This window comes from Salmo salar, chromosome ssa29 (genome assembly GCF_905237065.1).
Source record: "Salmo salar chromosome ssa29, Ssal_v3.1, whole genome shotgun sequence".
Classification (NCBI taxonomy): domain Eukaryota; kingdom Metazoa; phylum Chordata; class Actinopteri; order Salmoniformes; family Salmonidae; genus Salmo; species Salmo salar.
This window is the reverse complement of record NC_059470.1, coordinates 42,653,365-42,669,944: the sequence shown is the minus strand read 5'-3', so window position 1 is coordinate 42,669,944 and position 16,580 is coordinate 42,653,365. Positions and strand designations below refer to the sequence as shown.

General features: G+C 44.8%; 1 protein-coding gene across 1 annotated transcript; it reads right to left on the bottom strand.

Moving 5' to 3' along the window:
- Positions 1 to 439: 439 nt before the first annotated feature.
- si:ch211-161h7.4 (uncharacterized) lies at positions 440 to 12,843 on the bottom strand. Its single transcript, XM_045710553.1, has 7 exons — positions 12,676 to 12,843; positions 11,761 to 12,520; positions 10,889 to 10,959; positions 7,265 to 7,441; positions 7,031 to 7,191; positions 1,423 to 1,513; positions 440 to 983 (listed from the first exon to the last, which is right to left on the bottom strand). The coding sequence occupies exons 1-7, from the start codon at positions 12,710 to 12,712 to the stop codon at positions 901 to 903; spliced, it is 1,380 nt and encodes a 459-aa protein (XP_045566509.1). The 5' UTR covers positions 12,713 to 12,843; the 3' UTR covers positions 440 to 900.
- Between the last annotated feature and the right edge of the window lie 3,737 nt (positions 12,844 to 16,580).

Sequence of the window (16,580 nt, the reverse complement as noted above, 5' to 3'; positions counted from 1 at the left end):
CTGTCTCCCTGTAGCGCTGTCTTAGGCGTCTCACAGTACGGACATTGCAATATATTGCCCTGGCCACATCTGCAGTCCTCATGCCTCCTTGCAGCATGCCTAAGGCACGTTCACGCAGATGAGCAGGGACCCTGGGCATCTTTCTTTTGGTGTTTTTCAGAGTCAGTAGAAAGGCCTCTTTAGTGTCCTAAATTTTCATCACTGTGACCTTAATTGCCTACCGTCTATAAGCTGTTAGTATCTTAACGACCGTTCCACAGGTGCATGTTCATTAATTGTTTATGGTTCATTGAACAAGCATGGGGAAACAGCGTTTAAACCCTTTACAATGAAGATCTGTGAAGTTATTTGGATTTTTACTAATTATCTTTGAAAGACAGGGTCCTGAAAAAGGGATGTTTCTTTTTTTGATGAGTTTAGTAGAATAAACAGCCAGGACTGAATTACTTTTTATTTTTATTATTACATACCATGTGTTTGCAACAGTTGACAGAAGATGAATAGTCCAATACAAATACCCAGAAGCCTTTACAAGTTATTTCATTGGTCACATTAAATGTACACAGTAGGGGACACACTAAAAACCATAGAAACAAAAGTATTGCTATTTACAAATGTTACTGTGACAATAACAAGTACTTACAGCACAGCCCCCTGTACACTTTTAATCTTCTTAACTTTTCCATTTAAATCACCGGCTGGTCATTTCCTGTTAAGTCCTTGGGAATGACATTGAGGAGGGCCTCTCTAGCATGTCGTCTCTGCTGGTCTCAGTCACTCTGAAGTTGAGGTACCTGGTGGTCCTCTGTAAGGATCCTTCACCACTCTGACCTGTCACTATTACTGAGCCCCTGGCTGTGGTCCCAGGCTTTACTGAGCCCCTGGCTGTGGTCCCAGGCCTCACTCTGAGCTCTCTGCCAGCATTCTGGTGAAGTGTAGAGCAGCAGGTTCCTGGGTCAGATTGTGGAGGCTGTAGGCATGGCCTGTTGGACAACACAGGGAGGGGGTCAGAACACATGGCCTGTTGGACAACACAGGGAGGGGGTCAGAACACATAGCCTGTTGGACAACACAGGGAGGGGGTCAGAACACATGGCCTGTTGGACAACACAGGGAGGGGGTCAGAACACATGGCCTGTTGGACAACACAGGGAGGGGGTCAGAACACATGGCCTGTTGGACAACACAGGGAGGGGGTCAGAACACATAGCCTGTTGGACAACACAGGGAGGGGGTCAGAACACATGGCCTGTTGGACAACACAGGGAGGGGGTCAGAACACATGGCCTGTTGGACAACACAGGGAGGGGGTCAGAACACATGGCCTGTTGGACAACACAGGGAGGGGGTCAGAACACATGGCCTGTTGGACAACACAGGGAGGGGGCCAGCAGACAGGGCCTGTCCTGGGTTAAAACTCACCACATGGGACCATGAAGGTCTGTCCTGGGTTATAATGGTTCTCTTTGCCATTGATGGTCACAGCTACACAGCTGGTTAGGAGGTTATACACCTGGAATAACAACACAGCTGGTTAGGAGGTTATACACCTGGAATAACAACAACACCACAGCTGGTTAGGAGGTTATACACCTGGAACAACAACACAGCTGGTTAGGAGGTTATACACCTGGAATAACAACAACACCACAGCTGGTTAGGAGGTTATACACCTGGAATAATAACACCACACAGCTGGTTAGGAGGTTATACACCTGGAATAACAACAACACCACAGCTGGTTAGGAGGTTATACACCTGGAACAACAACACAGCTGGTTAGGAGGTTTAACACCTGGAACAACAACACCACACAGCTGGTTAGGAGGTTATACACCTGGAACAATAACACCACACAGCTGGTTAGGAGGTTATACACCTGGAATAACAACACAGCTGGTTAGGAGGTTTAACACCTGGAACACACAGCTGGTTAGGAGGTTATATACCTGGAATAACAACAACACACAGCTAGTTAGGAGGTTATATACCTGGAATAACAACAACACAGCTGGTTAGGAGGTTATACACCTGGAACAACAACACAGCTGGTTAGGAGGTTATACACCTGGAACAACACCACAGCTGGTTAGGAGGTTATACACCTGGAATAACAACACAGCTGGTTAGGAGGTTATACACCTGGAACAACAACACAGCTGGTTAGGAGGTTATACACCTGGAATAACAACAACACCACAGCTGGTTAGGAGGTTATACACCTGGAATAACAACAACACAGCTGGTTAGGAGGTTATACACCTGGAACAACACCACAGCTGGTTAGGAGATTATACACCTGGAACAACAACACAGCTGGTTAGGAGGTTATACACCTGGAACAACAACACCACACAGCTGGTTAGGAGGTTAAACACCTGGAATAACAACACAGCTGGTTAGGAGGTTATACACCTGGAACAACACCACAGCTGGTTAGGAGGTTATACACCTGGAACAACACCACAGCTGGTTAGGAGGTTATACACCTGGAATAACAACACAGCTGGTTAGGAGGTTATACACCTGGAACAACACCACAGCTGGTTAGGAGGTTATACACCTGGAATAACAACACAGCTGGTTAGGAGGTTATACACCTGGAACAACACCACAGCTGGTTAGGAGGTTATACACCTGGAACAACAACACACAGCTGGTTAGGAGGTTATACACCTGGAATAATAACACACAGCTGGTTAGGAGGTTTAACACGTGGAACACACAGCTGGTTAGGAGGTTATATACCTGGAATAACAACAACACACAGCTAGTTAGGAGGTTATACACCTGGAATAACACCACAGCTGGTTAGGAGGTTATACACCTGGAACAACACCACAGCTGGTTAGGAGGTTATACACCTGGAACAACAACACAGCTGGTTAGGAGGTTATACACCTGGAACAACACCACAGCTGGTTAGGAGATTATACACCTGGAATAACAACACAGCTGGTTAGGAGGTTATACACCTGGAACAACAACACAGCTGGTTAGGAGGTTATACACCTGGAATAATAACACCACACAGCTGGTTAGGAGGTTATACACCTGGAATAACAACACACAGCTGGTTAGGAGGTTATACACCTGGAATAACAACAACACACAGCTGGTTAGGAGGTTATACACCTGGAATAACAACACACAGCTGGTTAGGAGGTTATACACCTGGAATAACAACACACAGCTGGTTAGGAGGTTATACACCTGGAACAACACCACAGCTGGTTAGGAGGTTATACACCTGGAATAATAACACACAGCTGGTTAGGAGGTTATACACCTGGAATAACAACACAGCTGGTTAGGAGGTTATACACCTGGAATAATAACACACAGCTGGTTAGGAGGTTTAACACCTGGAACACACAGCTGGTTAGGAGGTTATATACCTGGAATAACAACACAGCTGGTTAGGAGGTTATACACCTGGAATAACACCACAGCTGGTTAGGAGGTTATACACCTGGAATAATAACACACAGCTGGTTAGGAGGTTATACACCTGGAACAACAACACACAGCTGGTTAGGAGGTTATACACCTGAACAAATTGATACCCTTGTATAGAGAAAATAACCGAAATGTGAAGGAAATGACGCTCCACCAAACTGCAGGTCTTCCAACTAGCTGGTAAAATGCTGTTTGATCATCCTACTTTTCTTATTGAGCAGAATAAAAACAATCCAAAATGTATTTTGATACTGTCGCAAAGCTAACTAAAAAGCAGCATTCCCCAAGGGAGGATGGCCTAGCAGTGATGTGATCATGATGATTAGAAAACAAATTATGGACTCTTTAATTATGCGCATTTCTGCAAAACTTTGTTGTCCTGAGTCTGGACAGAACAGAACTGCCAACAGGACCCTGGTCCAACATAACTACTGAAAGAGCTACTTCCTGTGCTTGGCCCTCCTGTGTTGAACATAATAAACGGCTCTCTATCCACCAGATGTGCACCAAACTCACTAAAATAAAGCCTCTCCTGAAAAAGCCAACCCTTGACCTGAAAAAAATAAAAATAAACTATCAGCCTATATCGAATCCCTCTCTCCCTGGCATTGGGACAGTATACATGTTTGAAACCTGACCGATGTACATTACTTCAAATAATGAGGCATGTTTTACCTTGCTTTAAAGTAGCCTCGCCAAAATCCATCCAGAGAAACGTGGAGGCAATTATTTTATAAAGGGTTCCTCGTGCCATTAACAGCATTTCTCTCCTTTTCTATTGGTTTTCATATTTTAAAAAAAAAAGAGTGTTGTTTAGAAGGCAAAGGGACAATCCTAGTCATATTAGCAACCCATCCTAGTTGTTGCCATTGCAGTTTCTAACTGAGATTTTCATCTCTGTCACACCATTAGGTACGCTGTTAAGACCAGTGTTTTCCCATAAATTGCATTTTGGCAAATGTTTGAAAAAGGAGGTTTTATCAGCTGCTTCATTACAGGAGTAATTCAATAATAGGCCTTTTGACTGGAAGACAGGCTTGCTATTGTTGCATGTCTACATTAAGCTCTTAGTGAAACATTTCCATAACTTGTATGCATGCATACTGTTAGGCAAATCACTGTACTGTTAGTAAAAAAAATAAAAAACATTTGTTGACCGGTTAATGAGGGTCGGTGAGCCAGCATCTAGATTTTTATTTTTTAAGTAGCGAAATGTGCATCCCTGTTTCAAATGGGCGATTCACAACATAAATCTAGATTAAAAAAAAAAAATTCTCTCTGAATAAGCTTAGAAGGTCTAAAGACGGCCTTCCACAACCATAAGACCCACTAATCATTACGTTATTCATTATCAAAACCTTTATTTTGCTATAATCACTGTTCTGGCTTTCAAAATTCAATTGTGTTACAAATTTAACTAGAACAATGCACATTCACTAATAATGACAAACATCTTGTAGCAGGAATTATAGAAAATTAACACAGGTCTCATAATGCAATTTTTGAAAATGGTGCCGAAAGAGGGGTCTGCCTCGCTTCTTGCTCTTAGGAAACTTTGCATTATTATTATTTTTTTTATGTATTATTTCTTACAAATGTTCTTACAATGTTAGCCCAGAATTATTACATACAAACGGGAAGAACTATTGGATATCAGAGCGGCGGCAACTCATCAGCACTAGAAGCATCACGACCAGGAATACGACCAGGAAGCAGGAAGCAGATCCTTTGTTTGCACCCCCAAGGGAAATTGAACTGATTCCAGAAGCCGCCCCAAAACAACGCCAGTGAAGGAGAGGTTCTCGGAGTGGTATTCTAGTCCGATTTAGGATGCGAGCCCACCACCACCGCTTCCGAGTATATTACTCGCTAATGTTCAGTCTCAGGATAATAAAATTGACGAGCTCAGGGTGCGGGTCTATTTCCAGAGAGACATCAGTGATTGTAACATACTCTGCTTCACGGAAACATGGCTCTCTGGGGATATACTGTCCGAATCGGTCCAGCCAGCTAGATTCTCAGTTCATTACACAGACAGGAATAAATATCTCTGTGAAGAAGTGCGGGGTGTATGTTTCATGATTAATGACTCATGGTGTAATTGTGATAACATACAGAAACTCAAGTCCTTTTGTTCAGAACGACAGATTTTTACCTTGTCAGCTCGGGGATTCAATCTTGCAACCTTACGGTTAACTAGTCCAATGCTCTAACCACCTGCTTTACATTGCACTCCACGAGGAGCCTGCCTGTTACACGAATGCAGTAAGAAGCCAAGGTAAGTTGCTAGCTAGCATTAAACTTATCTTATAAAAAACAATCAATCAATCATAATCACTAGTTAACTACACATGGTTGATGATATTACTAGTTTATCTAGCCTGTCCTGCGTTGCATATAATCGCTTAGGTACACGTTGCTTCAACCATAAACATCAATGCCTTTCTTAAAATCAATACACAAGTATATATTTTTAAACCTGCATATTTAGTTAATATTGCCTGCTAACATGAATTTCTTTAAAATCAATACACAGAAGTATATATTTTTAAACCGGCATATTTAACTAAAAAGAAATCCAGGTTAGCAGGCAATATTAACCAGGTGAAATTGTGTCATTTTGCGTTCATTGCACGCGGTGTCAGGGTATAGGCAACAGTTTGGGCCGCCTGGCTCGTTGCGAACTAATTTGCCAGAATTTTACGTAATTATGACATAACATTGAAGGTTGTGCAATGTAACAGGAATATTTAGACTTAGGGATGCCACCCGTTAGATAAAATACGGAACACTTCCGTATTTCACTGAAAGAATAAATGTTTTGTTTTTGAGATGATAGTTTCCGGATTCGACCATATTAATGACCTAAGGCTCGTATTTCTGTGTGTTATTATGTTATAATTAAGTCTATGATTTGATAGAGCAGTATGACTGAGCGGTGGTAGGCACCAGCAGGCTCGTAAGCATTCATTCAAAACAGCACTTTTGTGCGTTTTGCCAGCAGCCCTTCGCAATGCATTGCGCTGTTGATGACTTCAAGCCTGTCAACTCCCGAGATTAGGCTGGTGTAACTGATGTGAAACGGCTAGCCTTTGAGATTATTTGGAACACCGACTGCGAGCCAGGCCTAATCGCCAAACATCAGTGCTGTTGTATCTGCCGTCACACTGAACTCTGATATTGTCTTTGTGGAACGCGTAGGGGTGTATTCTGTGCTCAGTCAATGACTTCCGATGTGAAAAACAGAGAACAGACCCCAACCCCCTTCCAAGCTCAAATAGTTCTTTCTTCGGATCTACACGATTCACGTGGATGGCCTATTTTCAAATCAAAATGGCGAATATCGCAGAAAAGCGACAAGTTTGCATCCCTGATGGTTTTAGGGATCAGGGGTTAAAGGTTACTCACAGTGCTAGTACTGTTGTCGACCAGCAGAGGGTTAAAGGTCAGGGTTACTCACAGTGGTAGCGCTGTGGTGCACCAGCAGAGGGTTAAAGGTCAGGGTTACTCACAGTGGTAGTGCTGTGGTCGACCAGTAGAGGGTTAGGGGTTAAAGGTCAGGGTTACTCACAGTGGTAGCGCTGTGGTCCACCAGCAGAGGTTTCTTCATGTAGGAGCCCAGCAAGATCTTTCCATTAGAGAAGGTTTCAGCCAGCAGGTCCATCTTGTAACCAAGAGCTCTGTCTCGATACGAGAACCACTGGAAATGATCTGGACTGATCTGGCCTCCCTCTGATAACACAACACAGGACAACATCACACTACTGTTGACCTACTGCCCCATCTCTGTCCTGTGTCTACGTACGTTTCCCAGCGGCAGGCCAGAGCAAAGCCATCCAGTCTGTGAGGTTGGCCTTGTCCTCCAGCTGCAGTGTGATGGCTCTGAGAGGAGGAGCACAAAGCTCAGTCACAGCCTCAGGGTCCGACAGCCCGATGCCACGAGGGACAGACGGATGGGGCAACAATCTGAATGACTGGACACCTGTCATGAAGAGGTCAGGGTTAAAGGTCAGTGGAATAATAAGAAAGTAGTATATCACTAAAGGGATTGTAAAGTTTCTGGGTTGGCTCTGCAGTCATCTTGGAAACAGGTCTGTCCAACACATCTGTGCCTTCAGAAGGTATTCACACCCCTTGACTTTTTCCACATTTTGTTGTTACAGCCTGAATTTAAAATGAATTAAATAGAGATTTTTTTTTGTGTGTCACTGGCCTACACACATAGCGTCAAAGTGGAACTAATGTTTTTAGAACATTTTACAAATAAATGAAAAATGAAAAGCTGAAATGTCTTGAGCCAATACGTATTCAAGCCCTTATTAAGCCATAATACAGGAGTAACACCTGGCTAAATGAGCCACATAAGTTGCATGGATTGACTGTGTGACGTATGATTGTTGAAATGACTACCTCATCTCTAAACCCCCCCACATAACCATGAGGCCAACGGTGACGTTAGAGTTGAATGGCTGTGATGGGAGAAAACAGGATGAATCAACAACATGGTAGTTACTCCACAATAGTAACCTAAAATGACAGAGTGAAAAGAAGGAAGCCTGTACAGAATAACAAATATTCCAAAAACATGCTTCCTGTTTGCAAAAAGGCACTAAAGCAAAACTGCAAAAAGATCTCGTAAAGCAATTTAGATTTTGTCCTGAATACAAAGTGTTATGTTTGGGGCAAATCCAATACAACACATTACTGAGTACCACTCTCCATATGTTCAAGCATAGTGGTGGCTGCATCATGTTATGGGTATGCTTGTAATCGTTAAGGACTAGGGAGTTTTTCAGGATAAAAAAAAAAAACAACGGCACAAAGCACAGGCAACATCCTATAGGAAATCCTGGTTCAGTCTGCCTTCCACCAGACACATTGGTGAATTCACCTTTCAGCAGAACAATAACCTAAAACACAAGGCCAAATATACACTGGAGTTGCTTACCAAGAAGACAGTGAATGTTCCTGAGTGGCCGAGTTACAGTATTGACTTAAATCTACCTGTAAATCTATTGCAAGACCTGAAAATGGTTGTCTAGCAATGATCAACAACCAATTTGACAGAGCTTGAAGAAATTTGAAAAGAAAAATGGGCAAACATTGCACAAAGCTTTTGGAGAGATACCAGGAAGACTCACAGCTGTAATATCTGATAAAGGTGCTTATACAAATTATTGACTAAGAGGTGTGAATACATTTGTAAATTATATATTTCTGCATTACATTTTCAATAAATTAGCAAACATTTGGAAAAACATATTTTCACTGTCATTATGGAGTACTGCGGGTAGATGGGTGACTTTTTGATTTGGATCCGTTTTGAATTCAGGCAGAAACACAACAAGTCGAGGGGTTTGAATACTTCCTGAATGCACTGTAGTTTAAATGTCTAATATCAAACGTCACTTAAAGTGCATTTAAAATCCCAACACACTTTAAATTAAAACTATAAAATGGAAAAGTCAAAGCAAACAGAAATCCGTAAAATAGAAGCAATACAAGCTCTATAGGACACACTAGGTTAGGACAACCAGCTCTATAGGACACACTAGGTTAGGACAACCAGCTCTATAGGACACACTAGGTTAGGACAACCAGCTCTATAGGACACACTAGGACAGGACAACAACCAGCATTATAGGACACACTAGGATAGGACAACCAGCAGCTCTATAGGACACACTGGGATAGGACAACCAGCTCTATAGGACACACTAGGACAGGACAACAACCAGCTCTATAGGACACACTAGGATAGGACAACCAGCAGCTCTATAGGACACACTGGGATAGGACAACCAGCTCTATAGGACACACTAGGACAGGACAACAACAAGCTCTATAGGACACACTAGGTTAGGACAACCAGCTCTATAGGACACACTAGGTTAGGACAACCAGCTCTATAGGACACACTAGGACAGGACAACAACCAGCTCTATAGGACACACTAGGTTAGGACAACCAGCTCTATAGGACACACTAGGACAGGACAACAACCAGCTCTATAGGACACACTAGGATAGGACAACCAGCAGCTCTATAGGACACACTGGGATAGGACAACCAGCTCTATAGGACACACTAGGATAGGACAACCAGCTCTATAGGACACACTAGGATAGGACAACCAGCTCTATAGGACACACTAGGATAGGACAACAACCAGCTCTATAGGACACACTAGGATAGGACAACAACCAGCTCTATAGGACACACTAGGATAGGACAACAACCAGCTCTATAGGACACACTAGGATAGGACAACCAGCTCTATAGGACACACTAGGACAGGACAACAACCAGCATTATAGGACACACTAGGATAGGACAACCAGCTCTATAGGACACACTAGGACAGGACAACAACCAGCTCTATAGGACACACTAGGACAGGACAACAACCAGCTCTATAGGACACACTAGGACAGGACAACCACCAGCTCTATAGGACACACTAGGACAGGACGACCAGCTCTATAGGACACACTAGGACAGGACACCCAGCTCTATAGGACACCCTAGGATAGGACAACCAGCTCTATAGGACACACTAGGACAGGACAACAACCAGCATTATAGGACACACTAGGACAGGACAACAACCAGCTCTATAGGACACACTAGGACAGGACAACAACCAGCTCTATAGGACACACTAGGACAGGACAACAACCAGCTCTATAGGACACACTAGGACAGGACAACCACCAGCTCTATAGGACACACTAGGACAGGACAACAACCAGCTCTATAGGACACACTAGGACAGGACAACAACCAGCTCTATAGGACACACTAGGATAGGACAACCAGCTCTATAGGACACACTAGGATAGGACAACAACCAGCTCTATAGGACACACTAGGATATGACAACCAGCTCTATAGGACACACTAGGACAGGACAACCAGCTCTATAGGACACACTAGGATAGGACAACAACCAGCTCTATAGGACACACTAGGATATGACAACCAGCTCTATAGGACACACTAGGATAGGACAACAACCAGCTCTATAGGACACACTAGGATAGGACAACCAGCTCTATAGGACACACTAGGACAGGACAACCAGCTCTATAGGACACACTAGGATAGGACAACAACCAGCTCTATAGGACACACTAGGATAGGACAACCAGCTCTATAGGACACACTAGGACAGGACAACAACCAGCTCTATAGGACACACTAGGATAGGACAACCAGCTCTATAGGACACACTAGGATAGGACAACAACCAGCTCTATAGGACACACTAGGACAGGACAACAACCAGCTCTATAGGACACACTAGGATAGGACAACCAGCTCTATAGGACACACTAGGACAGGACAACCAGCTCTATAGGACACACTAGGATAGGACAACAACCAGCTCTATAGGACACACTAGGATAGCACAAGGCTCCGTACTTACAGATGTCGTCATTCTCTTCATAATCGTCCAGTTCAATCATGGAAGACGGTCCGCTTTTGAAACCTTTTAACCTGTTGACAAAAAGGAAATGATGTCCTGACAGTGTCATGTTGGACAACAGTCACTCAAAACGTTGTTTAGAAGAGAAGCAACAGTCAGAAATACACTATATATATATATACAGCAGTATGTGGAAACACCTTCAAATTAGTAGAATTGGCTATTTCAGCCACACCCGCTGCGGACAAGTGTATAAAATTGGACTCTGCCATTGGACTCTGGAGCAGCGGAAACGCGTTCTCTGGAGTGATGAATCACGCGTCACCATCTGGCAGTCCGACGGCCGAATCTGGGTTTGGCGGATGCCAGGAGAACGCTACCTGTCCCAATGCACAGTGCCAACTGTAAAGTTTGGTGGTGGAGGAGGAATAATGGTCTGGGGCTGGTTTTCATAGTTCAGGCCCCTTAGTTCCAGTGAATCTTAACGCTACAGCATACAATGACATTCTAGATGATTCTGTGCTTCCAACTTTGTGGCAACAGTTTGGAGAAGGCCCTTTCCTGTTTCAGCATGACAACGCCCCCGTGCACAAAGCGATGTCCTGGGGCGGCAGGTAGCCAAGTGGTTAGAGCGTTGGACTTGCATCCGAAAGGTTGCAAGATCGAATCCCCGAGCTGACAAGGTACAAAATCTGTCGTTCTGCCCCCTGAACAAGGCGGTTAACCCACTGTTCCTAGGCCGTCATTGAAAATAAGAATTTGTTCTTAACTGACTTGCCTAGTTAAATAAAGGTCAAATACAATTAAAACATTTTTTAAAACAGTGTTTAGAAACAACAGTCAGAAGTAACAGTATTTGGGAGTGTACTTACGTGTTGTCTGAGAGTCGGTTGTTGCTTTGGGAGAAGTCTCGGCGTATGGTCTTTATCCCCAGCTGTCCAGCAGGCTCTATGCAGACAGTACTGGCACTCAGACCCACAGGGCTGGAGCTCCTGTCACTGGTTGTGTCCTGGGAGGGGTCATTAGCTGGACCAGAGCTGAGGCCGGCGCTCGGTCTCTGGGCTGACTGCTCCTCAGGCGCTCTAGGGAATAGCGATTTCCTCCCGGAAGTCTGCCACGTGCTGCTTCTGACCGTGGCCACCGGGAGCGCTCCTCTGCCCGAGGACAAGATGGCACCAAAGGTGGCCAGAGAGCGCTTGACCGTCTTGGGAGTGGAGAGGTCCTTCCTCTTCAGCGGAGTCCGAACTCCTCCAGGTCGAGTTGAGGAGGCTGTGTTGCCATTCTGAGGGGGTCCAAGGAACTTACTTCTCTCCACCTTGCGAGTTTTTGGGTTAGGCTGTAGTTGAGGGGGTGAAGACTTTTTGATGTAAGGTTGGGGTTGTTGAGGGAATGAAGAGGTGCTGTCAGCGTTCTCTGGGGGGTTGTTGGTAACCCACCAGTTCCCTGGAGCTTTCCTCCTCCTGCTGCGTTTCTCTGGAGCCTCCCTGGCCTGACGCCACTGCCTGCTGGGGATAACGGTAGTGGGGTAGGCATCACTCCTGCTGGGGGTAACGGTAGCAGAGTGGGGGGTAATGTCACTCTGGGGTTTACACTTGGGAGTGCGGGTATAGATCCAGTCAAACACCTTCTCACCTGAGAAGAGACAAGCAGAACACAAAATCAACTACATATTTAAATAACAGCTATTTGAGATGACAGAGTATATCTTTTGTATTTTACTAAGTTTGATTTATGAGTGAGCTATATCCACTTGAAGGAAAATGGATGGCGTTAGTATGAAGCCTTACTTGGAGTGAGTGTATGCTGTCTGAGAGGGCTGGGCATGGGACTGAGGCCCCCCAGCTCCTCCTGCTGCTCCTCCTGCTGCTGCTGCTCCTCCTGCTGCTGCTCCTCCTGCTGCTGCTCCTCCTGCTGCTGCTGCTCCTCCTGCTGCTGCTGCTGCTCCTCCTGCTGCTGCTGCTCCTCCTGCTGCTGCTCCTCCTGCTGCTGCTGCTCCTCCTGCTGCTGCTCCTCCTGCTGCTGCTGCTGCTCCTCCTGCTGCTGCTCCTCCTGCTGCTGCTCCTCCTCCTCCTGCTCCTCCTGCTGCTCCTCCTGCTCCTCCGCTGTAGAGGCCTCAGCCTCCTCCTCTTCTCTCTGACCTTCAGGCCTTGCTGGCTCCTCTCTACTGGTCATCTTCTGCTTCTTAGTTCTGCCCCTCTTGGGCTTCTCTGCTTTATGCTCTGCAGTCTGATTGGACCAGGGTTTATTCTCTGCGGTCTGATTGGACGAGGGTTTCTTCTTTGCATTCTGATTAAACAAGGTTCTTGATGTCCCCTCCTCTTGCCCTGACTCCACAGAGGAATATCTTGCTGGTTTTGTTTTTGTTTTCTTGTTATTGTGTTTGGACTTGTTGGCTGTGTGTGTGTTATCTGTGACCTGGGTGTTGCCAGGTCGGGTGAGCCACCAGGGACCAGGCCTGATCCTTTTCCTCTTCCCTGCTAACTGGGAGGAGTCAGCCTCACCTGTAGGGGAGGGGCCGACCTCCTTGGCCTGACGATTGGCTGGAACCTTGACTCGTCTCTGTCCTGTCGGTGCCAACTGTAGGACTGTGGAGGAAAGACAACATCTAGCCTAGATTTTTAAGTGCACTACATTTTCCCATTGATTGTTTTGTGAATGTTTTTATTTAGTTGTTTTTATTGTTGAGAGCAAAACATACAGTCGAACTCAGAAGTTTACATACACCTTAGCCAAATACATTTATACTCAGTTTTTCACAATTCCTGACATTTAATCCTAGTAAAAATTCCCTGTCTTAGGTCAGTTAGGATCACCACTTTATTTTAAGAATGTGAAATGTCAGAATAATAGTAAAGAGAATAATTTATTTCAGCTTTTATTTCTTTCATCACATTCCCAGTGGGTCAGAAGTTTACATACACTCAATTAGTATTTGGTAGCATTGCCTTTAAATTGTTTAACTTGGGTCAAACGTTTCAGGTAGCCTTCCACAAGCTTCCCACAATAATTTGGGTGAATTTTGGCCCATTCCTCCTGACAGAGCTGGTGTAACTGAGTCAGGTTTGTAGGCCTCCTTGCTCGCACACGCTTTTTCAGTTCTGCCTACAAATGTTCTATAGGATTGAGGTCAGGGCTTTGTGATGGCCACTCCAATACCTTGACTTTGTTGTCCTTAAGCCATTTTGACACAACTTTGGAAGTATGCTTGGGGGTCATTGTCCATGTGGAAGACCCATTTGTGACCAAGCTTTAACATCCTGACTGATGTCTTGAGATGTTGCTTCAATATATGCACATAATTTTCCTCCCTCATGATGCCATCTTATTTTGTGAAGTGCACCAGTCCCTCCTGCAGCAAAGCACCCCCACAACATGATGCTGCCACCCCTGTGCTTCACGGTTGGGACGGTGTTCTTCGGCTTGCAAGCATCCCCCTTTTTCCTCAAAACATAACGATGGTCATTATGGCCAAACAGTTCTATTTTTGTTTCATTAGACCAGAGGACATTTCTTCAAAAAGTACGATCTTTGTCCCCATGTACAGTTGCAAACCGTAGTCTGGCCTTGAAATACATCGCCAAATACACCTCCAATTGACTCAAATGATGTCAATTAGCCTATCAGAAGCTTCTAAAGCCATGACATAACTTTCTGGAATTTTCCAAGCTGTTTAAAGGCACAGTCAACTTAGTGTATGTAAACTTCTGACCCACTGGAATTGTGATACAGTGAATTATAAGTGAAATAATATGTCTTAACAATTATTGGAAAATTACTTGTATCATGCACAGCCGACTAACCGATTCGCCAAAACTATAGTTTGTTAACAAGACATTTGTGGAGTGGTTGAAGAACTAGTTTTAATGACTCCAACCTAAGTGTATGTAAACTTCCCACTTCAACTGTATTCCTATACCTACAAATGGCATGATACGACTTGAACTTGTGATGAACATTGTAGTCAAAAGAAACCATTGTGATGTGTGATGTCATCTTACCTGGTGAAACATCCTGGTCTGCAGCAGCTTCCCTCTCCTCCTCCATGCTGACGGGCTCCTCCCCAGCTCCAGCGGACAGTCTCCTGGTCTTCCCAGACTGCCGGCCTCGTCCTCGGCTCGTCTTGGGGTTCACCTCGTCACCTTGGATACCAGCTTGGAATTTAGATATTCTGGGAACTTTCTTTTCTGTTTTGGTGCGGGCTTTTGATTGGCTGGGTTTAGGCTTAGCCCCTCCTCCTGGTTCTAGGTAACCTGCTGTCGTTGGTTCAGATAACGGGTTGTTGACGTTCTTCTTCTGGTCTTGTTCTATGTGGTCTGCCTCGACAGGCCCATCACCCTGGGGACTAGAGTCCCTCTCCTTCCTGGCTGTAGACTTGGTGAGGACAGGTATGAGGGAGGAGCCTCCAGTAGTATTCTTCTCTTTAGTTTTCACTTCAGCTGTCCCTCCTGATCTCAGCTTGGCTGTATCCTTCTCTGATTGGCTGGCCTTGGTGAGTGTGTCAGCTAAGGCGTCATTACTGCTGTGTGATTGGTCCTTCTGCTGCGGTCGAGGTGTGGCTGTGGTCCTATTGGGGTCAGTCTTCCTGCGAAGGGAGAACCAGGAAGGACCATCGTCCTCCAGGATCAGGAAGTCATCCTCCAGATCGGTGAGAGGAGCTTCTCTCACTGGGGACGCCAGGGCTTTCCTAGGGCTAAACAGAAACACAGCATTAACCCTTTCCTAGGGCTGAACTTGTGAGAAGGTGGGAATGGTCCGTGGATACTTAAGGGACGGGTATTGACGAGTGCGTTTCATTTGGCGACCTCAGAGAGGAAAGGAAACACACATGACTATATCTCTGAATAATTACATTTCTCATATTAATGGGTTTTGCATCTAATTCTTGTAATAAAATTAATGAGTAAAGATTAAACTATTTGTGAAATGATGTAATATGATGTTAAACCTTTAACTTGAAAGAATTGTATTCCCTTTAAAGTTTAACTAAGTCATTGGCCCGTCCCCGTGAGCACAGACATGATCTGGTGACATGGAACAGCCCTTTCCTACTGTTACGAATAAAAACCCCTCCTGAGGAAATCCTCTTCAGACCACACGTACCTCGATGGACACTGAGGAGGCACAGGTTGAGTTCAGACCACAAAAACCCCAGTATAAACTAAGGTTGAAATGGTTGTTGAATTCCTAACCATACCATGTGGAGCATTGGCTAGACGGCGGGAAATGGTTAAACTCTGAGACTATCGATCCCGACAGAGTAAGAGCAAATCTTAGATACTAATTACTAGTCTGCAGCTAGAAATGATGTCAACCTGGGATGCGAAGACCGACAACCGCCGAAACATCTATTCTATGAGAACATTTCTGAACGGTACTCTGAAGTATCCATTCTAACCACGAAAGACTTCAGGGAAGAGAGAGCGAGACGCACGGATGAACTTTCTAAAAGAAGGATTGACAATGCCAACAGAGATCACGACGACACACTGGGCGTAAATATATATATATTGACTGCAATTATTCCCGAATGAGTGAGCGTTCATGTGCAAAGGATTAGCATTTCCATTAATATAATTATCAACTGTGTAGTGAATCCTTTTGTCTTTCGCGCCCTTTTCAGTCCACACCCACTTCCCTTTGTCGACCAAGCCGTCATATCGGCTTAGCCCACTAGGGAACCTCCCCTATCATA

Coding starts and splice junctions, on each gene's coding strand:
- si:ch211-161h7.4 (XM_045710553.1), bottom strand. CDS start 12,712: ATGCCCAGCCCTCTCAGACAGCATACACTCACTCCAA. Junction 10,960..11,760: donor AACCGACTCTCAGACAACAC/GTAAGTACACTC, acceptor TTTTGTCAACAG/GTTAAAAGGTTTCAAAAGCG. Junction 1,514..7,030: donor TGGACCACAGCGCTACCACT/GTGAGTAACCCT, acceptor TTGTTATTCCAG/GTGTATAACCTCCTAACCAG.